Below are 16,416 nucleotides of genomic sequence, written 5' to 3'. Positions count from 1 at the left end.
CTTCGGGTTTTTGGTTGTGAGTGTTTTCCTCACCTACGCCCCTATAACAAACATAAAATGGATTTTCATTCCACTCCTTGTACTTTTCTTGGTTATAGTCCACTTCACCATGGTTATCGGTGTCTTGACACCTCCACGGATCGAATCTACATTGCTCGCCATGTTCGATTCAATGAGCATGTCTTCCCATTCAAAACACCAACTCCTACTACCCCTACACCTACCCCTACCTATGTTTCGTCTTTTCCATGTTATATACCTAATACACCTGATCCGATATCTACCACTACTATTGATGACACGATACCAACCACACCCCCTACCTCTCCTACCACAACTACTCCTGCAACATCTCTACCACACACCCAAAACACTAGCTCTGTCGATCCGCCTTCACCTCTAGCTGCCACGCCACCTCCTGCTCCACGCCCTCGCCCTCCTAACCTACGCCCTAACCCCAAACCTACCACCCCTTATAGCCCCTCGGCCTATCATGCTACTGCCTCTATTACTGAACCCACATCTTTTTTGGTTGCTAGCAAGTCTCCAGAGTGGTGCAATGCCATGGTAGAGGAATACACTGCTCTCACCACAAACGGAACTTGGACTCTTGTTCCTCCAGTTCCTTATGCCAACATTATAGATTGCAAATGGGTTTATAAACTTAAGCAAGATCCAGAGGGCAATATTTATCGCTACAAAGCCCGGCTTGTAGCCAAAGGTTTCAAACAACAGGCAGGTGTTGATTACCATGAAACCTTCAGTCCCGTAATTAAAGCTACCACAATTCGGGTTGTCCTTTCTCTTGCTGTGACTAACAAATGGTCCCTTCGGCAATTAGATGTTCAGAACGCCTTTTTGCATGGTGATTTACAAGAAACTGTCTACATTCGACAGCCACAAGGATTTGTTGATCCATCTAAACCAGATCATGTGTGTCTCCTTCACAAATCTTTATATGGCCTCAACCAAGCTCCACGGGCTTGGTTTCAACGTTTGTCCACTGCATTACATCGTTTTGGTTTTTTGGGTTCCCGCACAGATCCGTCCTTATTCATTTTGAGGACAGGTCGAACTCTAATCTATATTCTTCTATACGTCGATGATATTATTATTACAGGTAATGATGATGCAATGATTGCTCACATCATTCATCAGTTGGGCTCCACTTTTGCCATTAAGGACCTTGGTCACTTACATTTCTTCTTGGGTATTGAAGTTGTTTCTCGTGATTCTGATCTCATTCTATCACAAAGGAAGTATATTTTGGACATCCTTCATCGTTCGGGTCTCAAGGATTGCAAACCGGTGAGCTATCCAATGACCACCTCTCAGGTCTTATCTCTTGACGACAGTCCTCTTCTTTCAGATCCGACTATCTACAGACAATTGGTTGGAGCTCTTCAGTACGCTACTATTTCTCGCCCTGATATTGCTTACGCTGTCAATAAAGTGTGTCAATTCATGCATGAACCTACCGAAAACCATTGGTCTGCTGTCAAACACATCTTGCGTTATTTACAGGACACAACTAATTTCGGACTTCTCATTCGACACAATTCGGGCTCCGCTTTACAAGCTTTTACGGATGTTCATTGGCATCATTCTGCCCCTGATTCCCTTCGTGCCTTCTCGGATTCGGATTGGGCTGGTTGTCCCGATGATCGGCGTTCCACGGGAGGATTTGCTATATATTTGGGTTCAAACTTGATCTCATGGACTGCACGAAAACAACGTAATGTATCAAGATCCTCAACTGAGTCGGAGTTCAAGGCCCTTGCGGATACGGTTGCTGAATTAATCTGGCTAAAAGCTCTTCTCAGTGAACTAGGTGTCTTAGTGAAACATCCACCTACTCTTTGGTGTGACAATCTTGGTGCTACTTATCTCTCTGCTAATCCGGTATTTCATGCACGCACTAAACATGTTGAAGTGGATTTTCACTTTGTTCGTGAACGAGTTGCTTCCGGTCAACTCCGTGTTCAGTTCATTTCCACTGCTGATCAGATCGTTGATGTTTTTACAAAGCTGTTGCCCTCTCAAAGATTTATGTTCTTGCGATCCAAGCTACAGGTGGTTTCCCGCCCTTAGCTTGCGGGGGAATGTTAGACTAAGTTAATTAGTTTAGTTTAATACATTGTATTATATTAGAGGGTACCTAATTGTATTTAGCTAATAGTATCTTTCAATATATATATTAGGATCGTTGTAATCTTTTAGGAATAATCAGACATACACGGCTTCACTTGAGTGTACTACATTTGCTCCGTTCCTTTCTATTTATAAATTGAAAAATCATGCACTGTTGTCCTTTCTTAAACCACATATTTGGAAATTTGACACTTATCATACATATCATCGTATAGACTTGGGGAATACGTTTTTTTAGATAGATATATAAATCAATAAATAGGTTGTATAACCAAATTACTCGATGGATTATAGACTTGGGGAATACGTTTTTCTCGATAGATATATAAATCAATAAATAGGTTCTATAACCAAATTTATAAATCAATAAATAGGTTCTATAAGCAAATTACTCGATGGATGCATTTTCTCTATTTGTTTTCTTTTTTATTAAAACAAATCATATTTCAAAGAACTTAAATATGTTATATGTTTGTTTTGATCTTTATTACACGATTATGAAAAGTAATACATCTTAATAAAATTACATATAAACGTTTCTTTATAATAAAAACTTATTTGACAAAATAATAAAAACAATAACTTATAAAATATGTTGTCAACGAATTTCGAATCGATATAATACCTTAATACGAAATATTACAAAATATATTAGAGATAATATTTTACGGCATATTAAAATTTAATAATCGATAACTATGGTTGTAAAATAAACATAGTCAATTATTGTCGAAAATACGGGTGTTACAACTCTCACATACGATCTCCGTTTTCGACGTTCTTTACATTTTCTGAATCGTGTTGACGTGTACTTTCTAATTATATAACACAAAATTTTGAGTGCCTAAATTCTTAGCTTTTAGACGTTTTGAGTGATTTTCATTGTATATTAAAATGTATGACATTGTATTTTCATTTAAAAATGATTAAACATTATACATTATGTCATTAGGTCGATGTTCTTCACATTTACGATTGACGATCGTTGACCAATTTCGACAGTTGTCACAATATGAATAGGAGCATCTTTTCAACATTAATTGTGAAGAAAGTTCTAAAACATTTTTATCCAAGTTTTGTTTTGAATCACGTTTTTTTTTTAACTTTCTGCACCATTTGTCATTTGACGATTTTAAAACTTTTTTCAACACTTTATAAGTTTTTTTACTATATTCAACAATGTTTCGTTGAATATCTAGATGCTTAATTCAATATCTAGATGTTTCATTCAATATCTAGACGTTTCATTCAATTCTAGATACTCCAATGAATATCCAGATGCTCCATTCAATCTCTAAATGCACCATTGAATTGTCATTTGCTCCAACTCTTATTTTCAGGTCTTCAATTCTCAAGTCATATTTACCAGTTACCAACTTCCAGATAAAAAAGACGGGTGGTTTTTGTTATAAAAACTTGACCCTTATTGAAAAACAAATAATAAATTGATAATAAATATTGGAAGGCATTAGAAGAATTTTATGGATACTCATCATATACTGATAAAATAGTGAATAGTTTATTGAATGAGTTTGTTACAACACATTTCGCAATTTTAAAAGATAAGAAATTTGAACATTATATACTTTTTTGTATTTGAAATGTTACAATATACGATAAAGGCTCATGAATGTGCAAAGATACTGACTTCTAGGTACATATGTCTAGTTGAATCTTAAAGAGCATGGAATGGTTAATTTTAATTTTTTTAGTATTAACTAACTTATCAACTTCTATATGAAAGTGCTTTTTTTTTAACAACCACATTTTATATAAAAAATACTAGCAAAAGCTAGAGAACAAAAACCAATTACAAAGAGTCATATAAAAGAGGATTTTGCAACCATTGGGTCCAAGATATGTTAATTTTGCTATTTCTACTAGAGAACCAATTAAAAGAATGAATGACAATGCTTTCAAAAATATGAGTTTTCCGCATGTTGTACGTCTTGAACACCTCATTGTTCCTGTAAGCCCAAATAACCCAGATCATGGTATTGATAATAACTTCAAGCTTTCATTTTTTTGACGGATTGGAAGGAATGGCATCCAACCAATCCAATATCTCTGCAACATTTGCAAACAAAGGAAAAGGGAGATCAAACCACTTAAGCACTTTATTCCAAATTTCCTTTGCCACATCACAACCGACAAACACATGACTACAGACTTCAATCTGAGTAGAGCATAAAGGACAAAGCACCGAAATCATGTCTACACCCTGTAAGCCAAATTATAACGAGTGGGAAGCCTATCATGAATAGTTCTCCAAAGATGAATATTAACTTTGATAGGCACTAGCCTGCACCATCGCGTCTGAATCATGCCTTCCTGCAACAAAATCGAATCAATATATTTTCTAGTGTTATTAACAATAAAGCCTTCATATTGATCAACACCCCACTCCCAACTATCTGCCCAGTCGACGCACATAACATGAGAAAGAACTATGGTCAAGGTTGAGAACTGAGAGGTCGTGCTTCCACCATCACGTAATTGACGAATCCATATCCAAACCCAACCACTTGCATTCCATCTATCTGCCATCGAAAAATCTTTCTCCTCCTCCAATGCAAAAAGTCTAGGAAAATGAGAAGAAAGCCTCACATTATCAATCCAAATGTCCTTCCAAAAACGAGTATTTCTTCCATTACCAACTTTTCTAATAAAAAAAGTGTGGAATAATATTAAGAGAATCAAGCTTATCATAAATCTTCACGAGATTAGACCAAACCCCCCTCCTCTCGGTTTTAAAGAAGACTCACCCAACCCGCCATGCATTCCATGAATGTAATGGATCACCTTAACCCAAAGTGCGTGATTTTCATTGTAGAAATGCCATCTCCACTTTAAAAGCAAAACCAAATTAAAAGCTTTTAAACTTCCGATATCCAGTCCACCTTTATCCTTAGAATTTAACACTTGGTTCCATTTTACCCAATAGATCTTTCTCTCCATACTACTACCACCCCAAAAAAATAGAGAATGTAAAGACTCAAGATAAGAATTCACAATATCTGACATTTTAAACACGGACATGTAATAAATCCCAATGTTATTAAGGATAGACTTTATTAACGTAAGCCTACCACCCACATAAATCATGTTCACCTTCCAACTTGACAAACGCTTATCAAATTTTTGAAGGACCTTATTCCAATTATCAACACGATTCATGTTTGCACCTACTGGTAACCCAAGGTAAGAAAAAGGTAGACTTGCTAGCGCACATCCGGTGATAAGAGCCATCTCTTCCACTTGTTGAAAATAAAGACCAATCCCAAGAAGGTTAGATTCCTGGACATTCAATTTAAGACCTGACACCAAATAAAAACAATTGAGAATAGTAACCAGATTTGCAATATTTTGTTCATCCCACTCTCCCAAGAACAATTTGTCATCAGCATTGAAAAGATGAGACACAACAAAACCTCCATCTCCAATAAATGCACCCCGAAAAACACCTTGGCTCACAGCATCCTCTATCACAACATACATACCTTCCATGACGAGAATAAAAAGGAAGGGAGATAAAGGGTCACCTTGACGAAGGCGTATCTGAGGAGAGAGCTCCTTTGTGGGGCTTCTATTGATAAGAATTGAAGTACGAGACGACACCAAACAAGCTTTAATCCATTGAATCCATTTCTGATCAAACACCATGAAAGACATAATTTGATATAAATACTCCCAACTCAATGAGTCGTATGCCTTATCAAAATCCACTTTAAGGATCATTAAGTTCTTCTTTTTTCTTTTATACCACTGAATAATCTCGTTCACCATCAATGGACCATCAAGGATCTGTCTGCCTTTAACAAAAGCATACTGCACAGGATTCATCAATTACCAATGTCAATATATTTGCAAGAAGCTTTGCAATAATTTTGTATTGCACACCAATTAAACTGATCGGTCTATAATCATTTCAGTTCAAAGGACTATCTCTTTTTGGGATTAAAGTGATGAAAGATGAGTTACATCCATTTGAGATCATGGTCGTGTCAAAGAATTCATCAACAAAGTTACAGATATATGTCTTCATGAGATCCCAAAACCTTTTTATTAAACAAAAAGAAAAACCATCAGGGCCAGGAGCCCTATCACCTCCACATGATCAGATAGCACCGCAAATTTAATCTTCAGTGAACCTCGCAACCAACATCTCCTTAAAGCCCGAGGAGAGTTGTCTGTTCTGAGAGTTTGGATGAGTGGAAAAAACACCCGAAAAAACTTTTGATTTATCTTTATAGAACCGTAAAAAATGATCCTTGACATTAACAGGATCAACAACCCAAGAACCATCAACCAGTAACCCCAAAATAGCCAACTTTCTTCCTTTTCTTTTAAGCATACTATGAAAAAAGTTTGAATTCTCATCTCCGTCTACACCCCATTTTTTCTTTAATTTTTGAGTTGCATCCAATCCTTCAATCTTTTGTAAATCCGCTAATTCTTTTAGCACATCAATTCTCGCTGAGGCAATATCACCATCCTGTGTACCCCCATCCAACAGTGAGTCAATATCATCCAACTTTGACAATAGATCTTTTTTCAAACCATTGTTTTTAATAATTACCCCTTATGCCACACCTTCAATCTCTCTTTTAAATTTTTAAGTTTATTTCTAAAAACCGAGAACTTACTATTCTCTAACGACATATGATCGTTTAACCAAGCATTCCTAACTGTGTCTTCAAAGCCTTCAAGCATAAACCAAGAATGAAAAATCTTAAATAGTATGGGACCATAATCGAATTTTTCGATCTTTAACACAATGGGGCTATGATCCGACCAAATTCTATCAAGAACCACACCAACCATGTTTGGAAACAAATACATAACACCATTAGAAACAAGGATTCGATCTAGTCTGGCCATTTTTAAGCACAAGAGATCCACCCTTTTGAACCACCTCCCTCTTAAGTGCACATCCATAAGATCTATATCTATCAAAAACTGGTTAAAATCATCTGGTTCGTTATGATAGAAAGCTGTCCCACTTCTTTCATTGGAATTTCGGACAACATTGAAGTCACCAAATATTATATAATCACCATTATTATGTGACATAAAAGAACGAATATATTCCCAAATCAATTTCTTATTTTGTCTTATTCGTAGACCAAGTTTTATGTTCTAAAAAAACCGCAGGATCCCAAATGGTGAGAATACCTCCAGAACGTCCTTGTGCACTGCTACTAGCAAACTAGAATTGATAATTACCCCATAAGGATTTCACCAAGAACATGTCTAACCTAGTTAATTTTGGCTCCTGTATACCCATCGCACTAATACAGTGTTCCATGCAAAGTTTTTTTATCCACCCTCTCTTATTGTGGCATTTGACACCACATAAAGTAACTGACATCATATTCATTTAAAACCAATTTGTTCTCCTCTTCTTTCGATCATACGAGCCAAATATTCCTTACACCCTTTGAAATCGTAACCCAGGGCTTTACCAAATTCAATATAGTTTTCCATAACTTCCATAAGAGAACGCACACTAACTTGCTTTTCCTTATATTTCAAATTATTACCTTTGATATATAAAGCCGAGAACGGTTGTTCTAAAGGGACGGACTTCGAATGTTCTGGCGAGTGGAATTTAACACCATTAAATCCTGGTGGAGCATATAAAGACCCTGAATTATGTTAGTTTTCATCCGCCCAAGATCCATCCCTTTTTTCTCCAACATCTCCTTTTTCTCCAACATCTCCTATACCAACACCAATAACCCCAACATGTTCAGTTTTCTCCACAAGAGAAGGTACTGACTCTTCCGGATTGAGACCACGGTCGTCATCGATGGCATTTCCTTTGTTAGGAATCGACTTTTTGAATTAACCGACCCACTATTTGGATCCTTATTACAAAACTCGTGGTCACTTGAAACATTCTCAACAATACCTTCTTTCAACCCAACAAACTTATCAATATAAAAAATTGGATCATAAGGTATAAATTGATTCATCCTGTCATCATTTTTTTCATTTTCTGACTCTTCACCTATACTCTCCGCATCTTCATCGTCACTTAAATCATTCTCTAGTTTTTGAGATTCCCCGTCATTTATAGCATCACCTTTAGGCTTCTTTATTTCCGGGCACCACAAAGCAATTTCGCGGACTTGAATAGCATAAGATTTGCCTTCAATAACAACAATTGGATTGTCGTTAATGAAGTCTAATAGAAAAGTACCCACACAAACCTTCCCACTACTTAATTGCTCATCAAGATCCTCATCAGCAAACAACACCTTGCAACAAGAGAAATTGTTTTTAATGTTTTTGCTTTCTCATGTTTCTTTTCACCATTAGAGCCTCTAGGAATGTTGGCATACGAGTTTCTATGCACATTTTCAGCCCCAATTCCGTGGTTATTACGTTTTTTTCTAGGTTCCTGAACATGATTACCTCCAACGAGTTTAGGAATAGGTTTACGATCTCTCTTAGAACCTTGCTAACGAAACAAACAGATGATAATTGCCTACCCCGACTCCACCAAGTGACGCCTCCAATATTTTCTCATCTTTTATGTTCAAAAATCTCACAAACGCAAACTTTCTCCCTGACTTAGACAATTTCCTGGCAATAGCGACCTTGGCATAATCATCAAACATCTTCCATAGGTCCTTTTCAATCAAATTATTTAGGAAATTGGTGACAAAAAACGTGGCAAATAATCTTTCAATTTCCATCTAATTAGGGTTAACCGAAGTCCCATATGATCTCTTAGATCCAATGTTCCACTCGTAAACTTGTTCATGAACGCCATCTCAAAGCGGCCAAAAACTCTTGAATACAAAACACCAACAAATCATCAAAGAAACCCCAACGTTTTTTAATTAATGAAGCTACTACAATTTTTATTGAACGACTAATCAAATATACTTCTTATGCAAATATCAATTGTATTTTATTGAGTATAAGACGATACATATATATGCTATTTTACAACAAGCAATTTACAATTAAGAGACTATATATGGAATGTATGAGCTGTAGATGAGAAGGTGATTGATCTTATAATTGAGGTTGATTAGGTATATCCTTGATACGCCCCCAAGATGGAAGATCTGTCAGAGACTCCAATCTTGGACCGAAACTTGAGGAAGTGGGTTCGACCCAATGGTTTTGTAAGGACATCAGTAGGTTGATCCAAAGTGTGAATATATCGAACCTTTAATGAGCCAGCAGAAACCTGTTCGCGTACTAAATGATAGTCCAAGGCAACATGTTCCATGCGAGAGTGGTAGATAGGATTTGCACAGAGGTAAGTAGCACTCGTGTTGTCACAGTGGATAATAGGTGTCGAGGAAGGTGAGATACCAAGCTCCGTAAGCAAATTTTTGGCCCATGATAGTTCAGCGGCTGTGTTGGCCAAGGCTTTGTACTCAGCTTCCGTCGATGAACGAGAGACCGATTTTTGTCGAGTTGAGCGCCATGAGATTATGTTGGAGCCAAGGTACACAAGATAAGCAATCATAGAGCAACCTTGTGTGGTGACACCACCCCAATCGTAGTCAGAAAAGGATGTGAGTGATGGGTTTTATACAAAAGAACATCCTATGTGCTCATGCAAACCCTAAAGCTTGGATCTAGGTTTCTCTATTGAACATGCAATTCATCCAAGACTTAAGAACCCTAGATCTAGCATGTATGTTTCGAAAATAACATATCAAAACAGATCTAGATGATTACATCTTCAACAATGGATTGAATCTTCTTGTCTTGGAGCTTAAAGTCACAAATGCCACTCCTCTAATGGCTTACAAACACCACACAAGCAAGAGGATGATATTGGAGAGAGGGGAGAGGCACAATTTTCACCTATGAACTCTTCTAGGGTTTCAAGTGGTCAAAAACTGATGCCCTAGGGGTTCTATATATACTTGTGTTGCTAGGGTTTCAGTCAAAACCCTAATGGACAACTTAGGCCTTAAGCAATCCAAGGAAGCTTCTGGAATAGGGCACTCATGGCCGAAATTAAGATGGACACATCCTTAATTTCGTCCATGCCTAGTCCATAAGGCTTCCCAGCCCAATATTCAACTATCACACATTTGACAGTTTAAGTCCCCTTTATTTAATTAATGTCTTTTAGCCACATAATTAATTCCTAATTAATTCTTGTCTAATATTAATTAAACTATATGATTTCTCCTTTAATATATTATTCATATAATATATTAATAAACCATAATAACCTCTCTCTTCATAAATCATCTTATCAAGTTGGTTTGGTGAAGGCAACCCAAAAGGACCATGCACAACCGGGTTAAGGACATACAAAATATAGTTACGGGTTTAGACACTAATCCAACAGTCTCCCACTTGGATAATTCTAGTAACTATAAATGCAAGCACATTCCGATTAGCAATCGTAGCTCTCAAAGACGCTGTCGAACTCTGATCATATCAGTAACATGTCCTTTAGACAAGGGATTGTATAGTCCTCTGTTCTAGACATCGTGCAGACAAATACATGGAACATAGTTATACTTATTGTCTAGCAGTTTGTTTCTCGATCTCTGATTTGTCTGACATAGAACTTAATTAAACACATCAATTCAGTCCTGACCGGGCCCGACACATAAGTCAAACCAAGTCATCGAGGGGCCCAGATATCGCTTTTACCCTTTTAGGATAAAAGGAACAGATAAACTTCGACTTATATGCATCTACCATTCACTCATCAAATCATGCACAACAATGCATTTTATAACATCAAGTTACTGATGCGTTTATGTATTATCAATGCACAACCAACTTGCAAACAATAAACCATATATCTGGGTTTTAAGACCATATGATATTATCGTCTCGCGATCACTCGAGATAAATTCCATGAAGTGATACCAGCAAGCGTGGGTCTAATCCAATGCTCAAAACTTATTTATAAGCACTCATGAACATTGTAGCAAACCTTTGCTATGTCTAATACACTTTAGACAATCTACAAACCAATTCATGACAATCTTCTTTCATACCTACTCCCAAAGTATGAGCGACTGTGGAACATTCGAATAATCTTTTTATTCAGGAAGTCAAAACATGCAAAATGAAACAATAGGTAAACAATTAACATAAGACAGTAACTTTTACTTATAAATAATACTCTTTTATTTAATCATCAAATGTCAATTACATTTATCTATTACACGTTTCTAAACTATCTAATCTAAACTAATATCCTCCTTCAGCCCGATGATCCTAGCGTGCTGCAAGTGCTTAACCCTACTCAGTCCCTTCGTAAGGGGATATGTTGGGTTATCCTCTGACGATACCCTCTTCACTACGAGGATTCCTTCTTCCACCCGATGTCGAATAAAATGATATTTTCTGTTGATATGTCGAGATCTGCCATGATCCCTCGGTTCCTTGGTCAAGGCAACCGCTTCTTCATTATTACAGAAAATTTCCATTGGCTCTTTTATGGCTGGCACAACTCCAAGGTCTCCAATGAAGTTCTTCAACCATATTTCCTCCTTTGACGCTTCGCTCGCCGTAATGTACTCTAATTCGCACGTTGAATCAGCTACGGTCTCCTGCTTGGAACTTTTCCAAGTCAATTCTCCTCCATTTAGAGTAAAGACCCAGCCCGACTGCGAACGGTAGTTGTCCCTGTCGGTTTAAAAATTGGCGTCACTATACCCTCGCACCCTTAAGTCATCACTCCCACCGAGGACTAGAAACCATTCCTTGGTCCTCCGAAGCTACTTAAGAATATTCTTGACTGCGGTCCAATGGGTTTTGCCAGGGTCCCCTTGATATTAGCTGACCATGCTCAAAGCGAAGGCCACATCAGGGCGAGTACAAGTCATAGCATACATAATCGAGCCAACTGCGGAAGCGTATGGTACTCAGCTCATTTCTGCTATCTCGACTTCGGTACTCGGACTTTGAGTCTTACTCAATTTGGCATTACTTTGGATTGGTAACTCCCCCTTCTTAGAATTCTCCATACTAAAACGCTTTAGTACTTTGTCCTTGTAAGTATTCTGACTAAGTCCTATTAGTCTCTTACTTTTGTTTCTCACTATCCTTATACCCAAAATATAGGCAGCCTCTCAGAGGTCCTTCATAGTGAAGCACTTCCCAAGCCAGGATTTAACTTCCTTCAGGGTTGGGATGTCGTTTCCTGTGAGTAGTATGTTATCAACATACAACACGAGGAAGCTTACTATACTCCCACTGGCTTTGACATATACACATGATTCATCCTCGCTTCGTAGAAAACCAAACTCTTTGACTTTCTCATCGAAACAAAGATTTCATCTGCGAGATGCTTGTTTTAGTCCATAAACGGACTTCTCAAGCTTACACACTCTATTGGGATGCTTCGCATTGACAAAACCGTCTCGCTGACCTCATATAAACATCCTCAGCCAACTTCCCATTAAGGAAAGCGGTTTTGACATCCATCTGCCATATTTCATAGTCATGAAATGCAGCAATGGCCAGCATCACCCTAATTGACTTTATCTTCGCAAGTGGTGAGAAGGTCTCATCATAGTCAACTCTGGGAGTTTGAGTGAAACCCTTCGCAACCAATCGCGCCTTATAGGTGTGTACCTTCCCATCCATGTCGATCTTCTTCTTGTAGATCCATTTGCACCCGACCGTCTTACGACCTGGCACATTGTTAACCAAATTCCAAACTTGGTTGTCATACATTGACTGAATCTCGCTGTCCGTAGCCTCTTTCCATTTAGCAGAGTCCGGGCCTGCCATGTCTTCCTTGTAGCTGTTAGGTTCATCCAAATGTATTAGTGTACTATTACAAATAAACGTATCACCCTCACTTGTTATATGAAAACCATACAACACGGGCAGAACACTAACTCTACTGAAGCGTCTAAGAGGTTCAATCGTAGTTTCCTCCTCGGGTTGAGCGCCAGTGTTAGAGGTTCCTTCATCGCTCGACTCTTGAAGCTCTTCAAGATCGATTTGTCTCCTACTGTCCCCTTGGCTTATGAGTTCTCGCTCTCGGAAAACCCCTCTCCTCGCAACGAAGACAACGTTGTCACTCGGTCTATAGAAGAGATATCCAAAGGACTTATGCAGGTAGCCGACGAAAATACATCGCTCACTATGTGGTTCGAGCTTGTCATGATTCTTTCGTCTTACGAAAGCCTCGCAACCCCAAACCTTGATGTGTGCCAACGAGGGAGCTTTCCTTGTCCACATCTCGTGAGGTGTTTTGGCAACCTTCTTCGTAGGGACTAAGTTAAGGATATGGGAGGCAGTCTCTAAGGCATACCCCCAGAATGAGATAGTAGCGAAGCACGACTCATCATGGAACAAACCATGTCTATAAAGGTTCGATTTCGACTTTCAGCCACACCATTCAACTGTGGTGTCCTAGGTGGCGTCAATTGCGAAACAATTCTGCATCCCTTGCCCAATTGCCAAGACTGGGGCAGTAGTAAGAGTAGGAGTTGATGCAACAGATTTGTCTTTGAGGTTTCTCTCAGCAGTCCTCAGCAAGCCTTGAAGCTTGCTCAATGTGACCTCCTCCTTGTTCATGTGGTTGGTCACGCAGAACTGGTTGTAACAGGGAGGCAAGGAGTGAAGGATGATGTCAATTTCCAGCTCTTCATCAAAGTTCACATTCAAACTTAGCAGGTGATCTACATATCTCTGCATCTTTTGCAGATGAGTAGTAAGGGACTCTCCATTACCCATTTTGGCAGTGATCATCGAAGTGATGATCTCGTACCTTTCTTGCCTAGCGCTTTGGTGGTACCGGTCCAGCAGATCATGATGCATCTCATAGGGATACATGTCCTCATAGGACTTCTGGAGTTCTGCAGTGATAGTCACTAGCATGATGCAATGGAATTTCGTATCATCACGCTCATGGGCCTCAAAGGTCGCGATCTCTTCAGCAGAGGCAGTGTTGATGTTTATTTCCTTCAGCTCCTCATCGAGGACATACTCTTTGTCCTCGTAACGAGTGACCATTCGGATGTTACAGATCCAATCATTGAAATTGGACCCGTCAAAGATCACTCTCCCACACAAGTTCATGAGTGAGAACGAGCCAGAGGAATTTGAGCCGGAAGCGTTGTTGTTGACGTTCGACATCTGAAAAGGAAAAGAGACAAGTTTGATTAGAAATGAATCCCCAATTAAACACCCAAATGAGAAATTAGGGCTAGGACCCAACAACATTATTTACAAATTAGAAGAGGGATGTCGTAATCTAACATGTAAATAATTTGAAGGTAAGTGAATGACGATTCACTAATTTCCACCATGAAAAACAAGTTAAAGCTAAGTTTTAAGTGTATTGAAAATTCCTAGATCTTTTAAGATGCATTGAACTTTTCAATGGCATGTTTAAATCTCGATATGCCCCTCAAGTTTGTGACTGGGATGCCGAGGATCACAAATCGAGTGTAAATAACTATGCAAATGTACATGGTGCCCTCAATGTTACAGTCACCTATTCGACGTGTCGGTTAACCACACACGCTCCATCAAACTATGACAAACATTGAGTCACCCTTTGCCACCTTTGCTTAGAGCCCAATTAGTGTGTCAGTTAACCACACACGCTCCACTAACGTCTTAGCAAGGGTACAAAGTGTAATTTCATGGAATTGCATCAATTCACTTTTGCCTAAAGTAACTAAGATTGGAAATTTTGTAAAAAAAAATGAGTTACTTTATAAATTCATTACACTTTTAATGAGGAAAGGGTTGCCCTATCCTACCCGTTTGGCTAACGACCCTCCACCAATCAAGGAAGCGGTGGGTGAGAGTGGACACCCATTAAACGGCCATTTTATAGGCCATAACCTTATACCCCCCTTATAGATCGGCTTCGTGAATGAGGTCTGCTAACGGTAAGACTAGCGTTTAAGTTATATATATATATATATATATATATATATATATATATATTAATCTTATAATATAATAAAGTATAAGGTTGAATTTTAAACTTGTAAAATTCTAGGGTTTGAAATTTAAATAATTCAAATTAAACCTTACTTAAAAATTTTCATTTCAAAACTTGAGGGCATGTTTTGAACTTTTCAAAACACATTGGATCAAATAGCAAATAATATAAATTAAACATTTAATTAAATGATTATCTAAATTTGACCTATTCCATTTTATTCACAAGATAATTCAACAAATAATTCAAATAATCAAAATATATCATATAAGGAATTTATTATTCAAATAATTGGTAATTATCTTTTGTTTTGGTAAGGATAATCACATAATAATAATAAAATTCAGATTTTATTGGTCAAAAACAGTTTTGGTAATTATCCTTCAGCAAAACAGCAAGAAATCCCGAGAATCCCTCTGTCTGACGGCCCGACTCGCCGAGTCCCCTTATGCACTTGTCGAGTTCATCCTACTCGTCGAGCCCACTTTAGGACTCGCCGAGTCTGTCAGTCAGGGGGCCAAAAAAATCAATTTTCAAGCAAGAATGAAAACACAAAGCATCAATACAATAGACACCAACCTGGCTCTGATACCACTGATGAGTTTTATACAAAAGAACATCCTATGTGCTCATGCAAACCCTAAAGCTTGGATCTAGGTTTATCTATTGAACATCCAATTCATCCAAGACTTAAGAGCCCTAGATCTAGCATGTATATTTTGAAAATAACATATGAAAACAGATCTAGATGATTACCTCTTCAACAATGGATTGAATCTTCTTGTCTTGGAGCTTAGAGTCACAAATGTCACTCCTTTAATGGCTTACAAACACCACACAAACAAGAGGATGATATTGGAGAGAGGGGAGAGGCACAATTTTTGGCTATGAACTCTTCTAGGGTTTCAAGTGGTCGAAAACTGATGCCCTAGGGGTTCTATATATACTTGTGCTGCTAGGGTTTCAGTCAAAACCCTAATGGACAACTTAGGCCTTAAGAAATCCAAGGAAGCTTCTGGAATAGGGCCCTTATGGCCGAAATTAAGATGGACACATCCTTAATTTCGTCCATGCCTAGTCCATAAGGCTTCCCATTCAAATATTCAACTATCACACATTTGATAGTTTAAGTCCCCCTATATTTAATTAATGTCTTTTAGCCACATAATTAATTCCTAATTAATTCTTGTCTAATATTAATTAAACTATATGATTTCTCCTTTAATATATTATTCATATAATATATTAATAAACCATAATAACATCTCTCTTCATAAATCATCCTATCAAGTTGCTTTGATGAAGGCAACCCAAAAGGACCATGCACAACCGGGTCAAGCACATACCAA

At 38.0% G+C, this 16,416-nt stretch overlaps 1 protein-coding gene across 1 annotated transcript; it reads right to left on the bottom strand.

Moving 5' to 3' along the window:
* Positions 1-4,168: 4,168 nt before the first annotated feature.
* Positions 4,169-7,032, bottom strand: LOC145131191 (uncharacterized). Its single transcript, XM_079065919.1, has 7 exons — positions 6,798-7,032; positions 6,386-6,699; positions 5,089-5,979; positions 4,922-4,998; positions 4,583-4,813; positions 4,479-4,482; positions 4,169-4,372 (listed from the first exon to the last, which is right to left on the bottom strand). Exons 1-7 carry the CDS (start codon positions 7,030-7,032, stop codon positions 4,169-4,171), a joined length of 1,956 nt encoding a protein of 651 aa, XP_078922045.1.
* Between the last annotated feature and the right edge of the window lie 9,384 nt (positions 7,033-16,416).

Source organism: Lactuca virosa, chromosome 8 (genome assembly GCF_052849685.1).
Source record: "Lactuca virosa cultivar CGN04683 chromosome 8, Lactuca_virosa_CGN04683_v6, whole genome shotgun sequence".
Taxonomy (NCBI): domain Eukaryota; kingdom Viridiplantae; phylum Streptophyta; class Magnoliopsida; order Asterales; family Asteraceae; genus Lactuca; species Lactuca virosa.
This window is presented reverse-complemented; position numbering and strand designations above follow the sequence as displayed.

Bases quoted from the DNA above. Each gene is read 5' to 3' on its own strand.
- LOC145131191 (XM_079065919.1), bottom strand. From the start codon at position 7,032: ATGGCCAGACTAGATCGAATCCTTGTTTCTAATGGTGTTATGTATTTG. The intron at 5,980-6,385 runs GTTTTTTCGGGT...AATCCTGTGCAG, and splicing joins TCTATAAAGATAAATCAAAA to TATGCTTTTGTTAAAGGCAG. The intron at 4,999-5,088 runs GTAAAATGGAAC...TTGCTTTTAAAG, and splicing joins TGGAGAGAAAGATCTATTGG to TGGAGATGGCATTTCTACAA.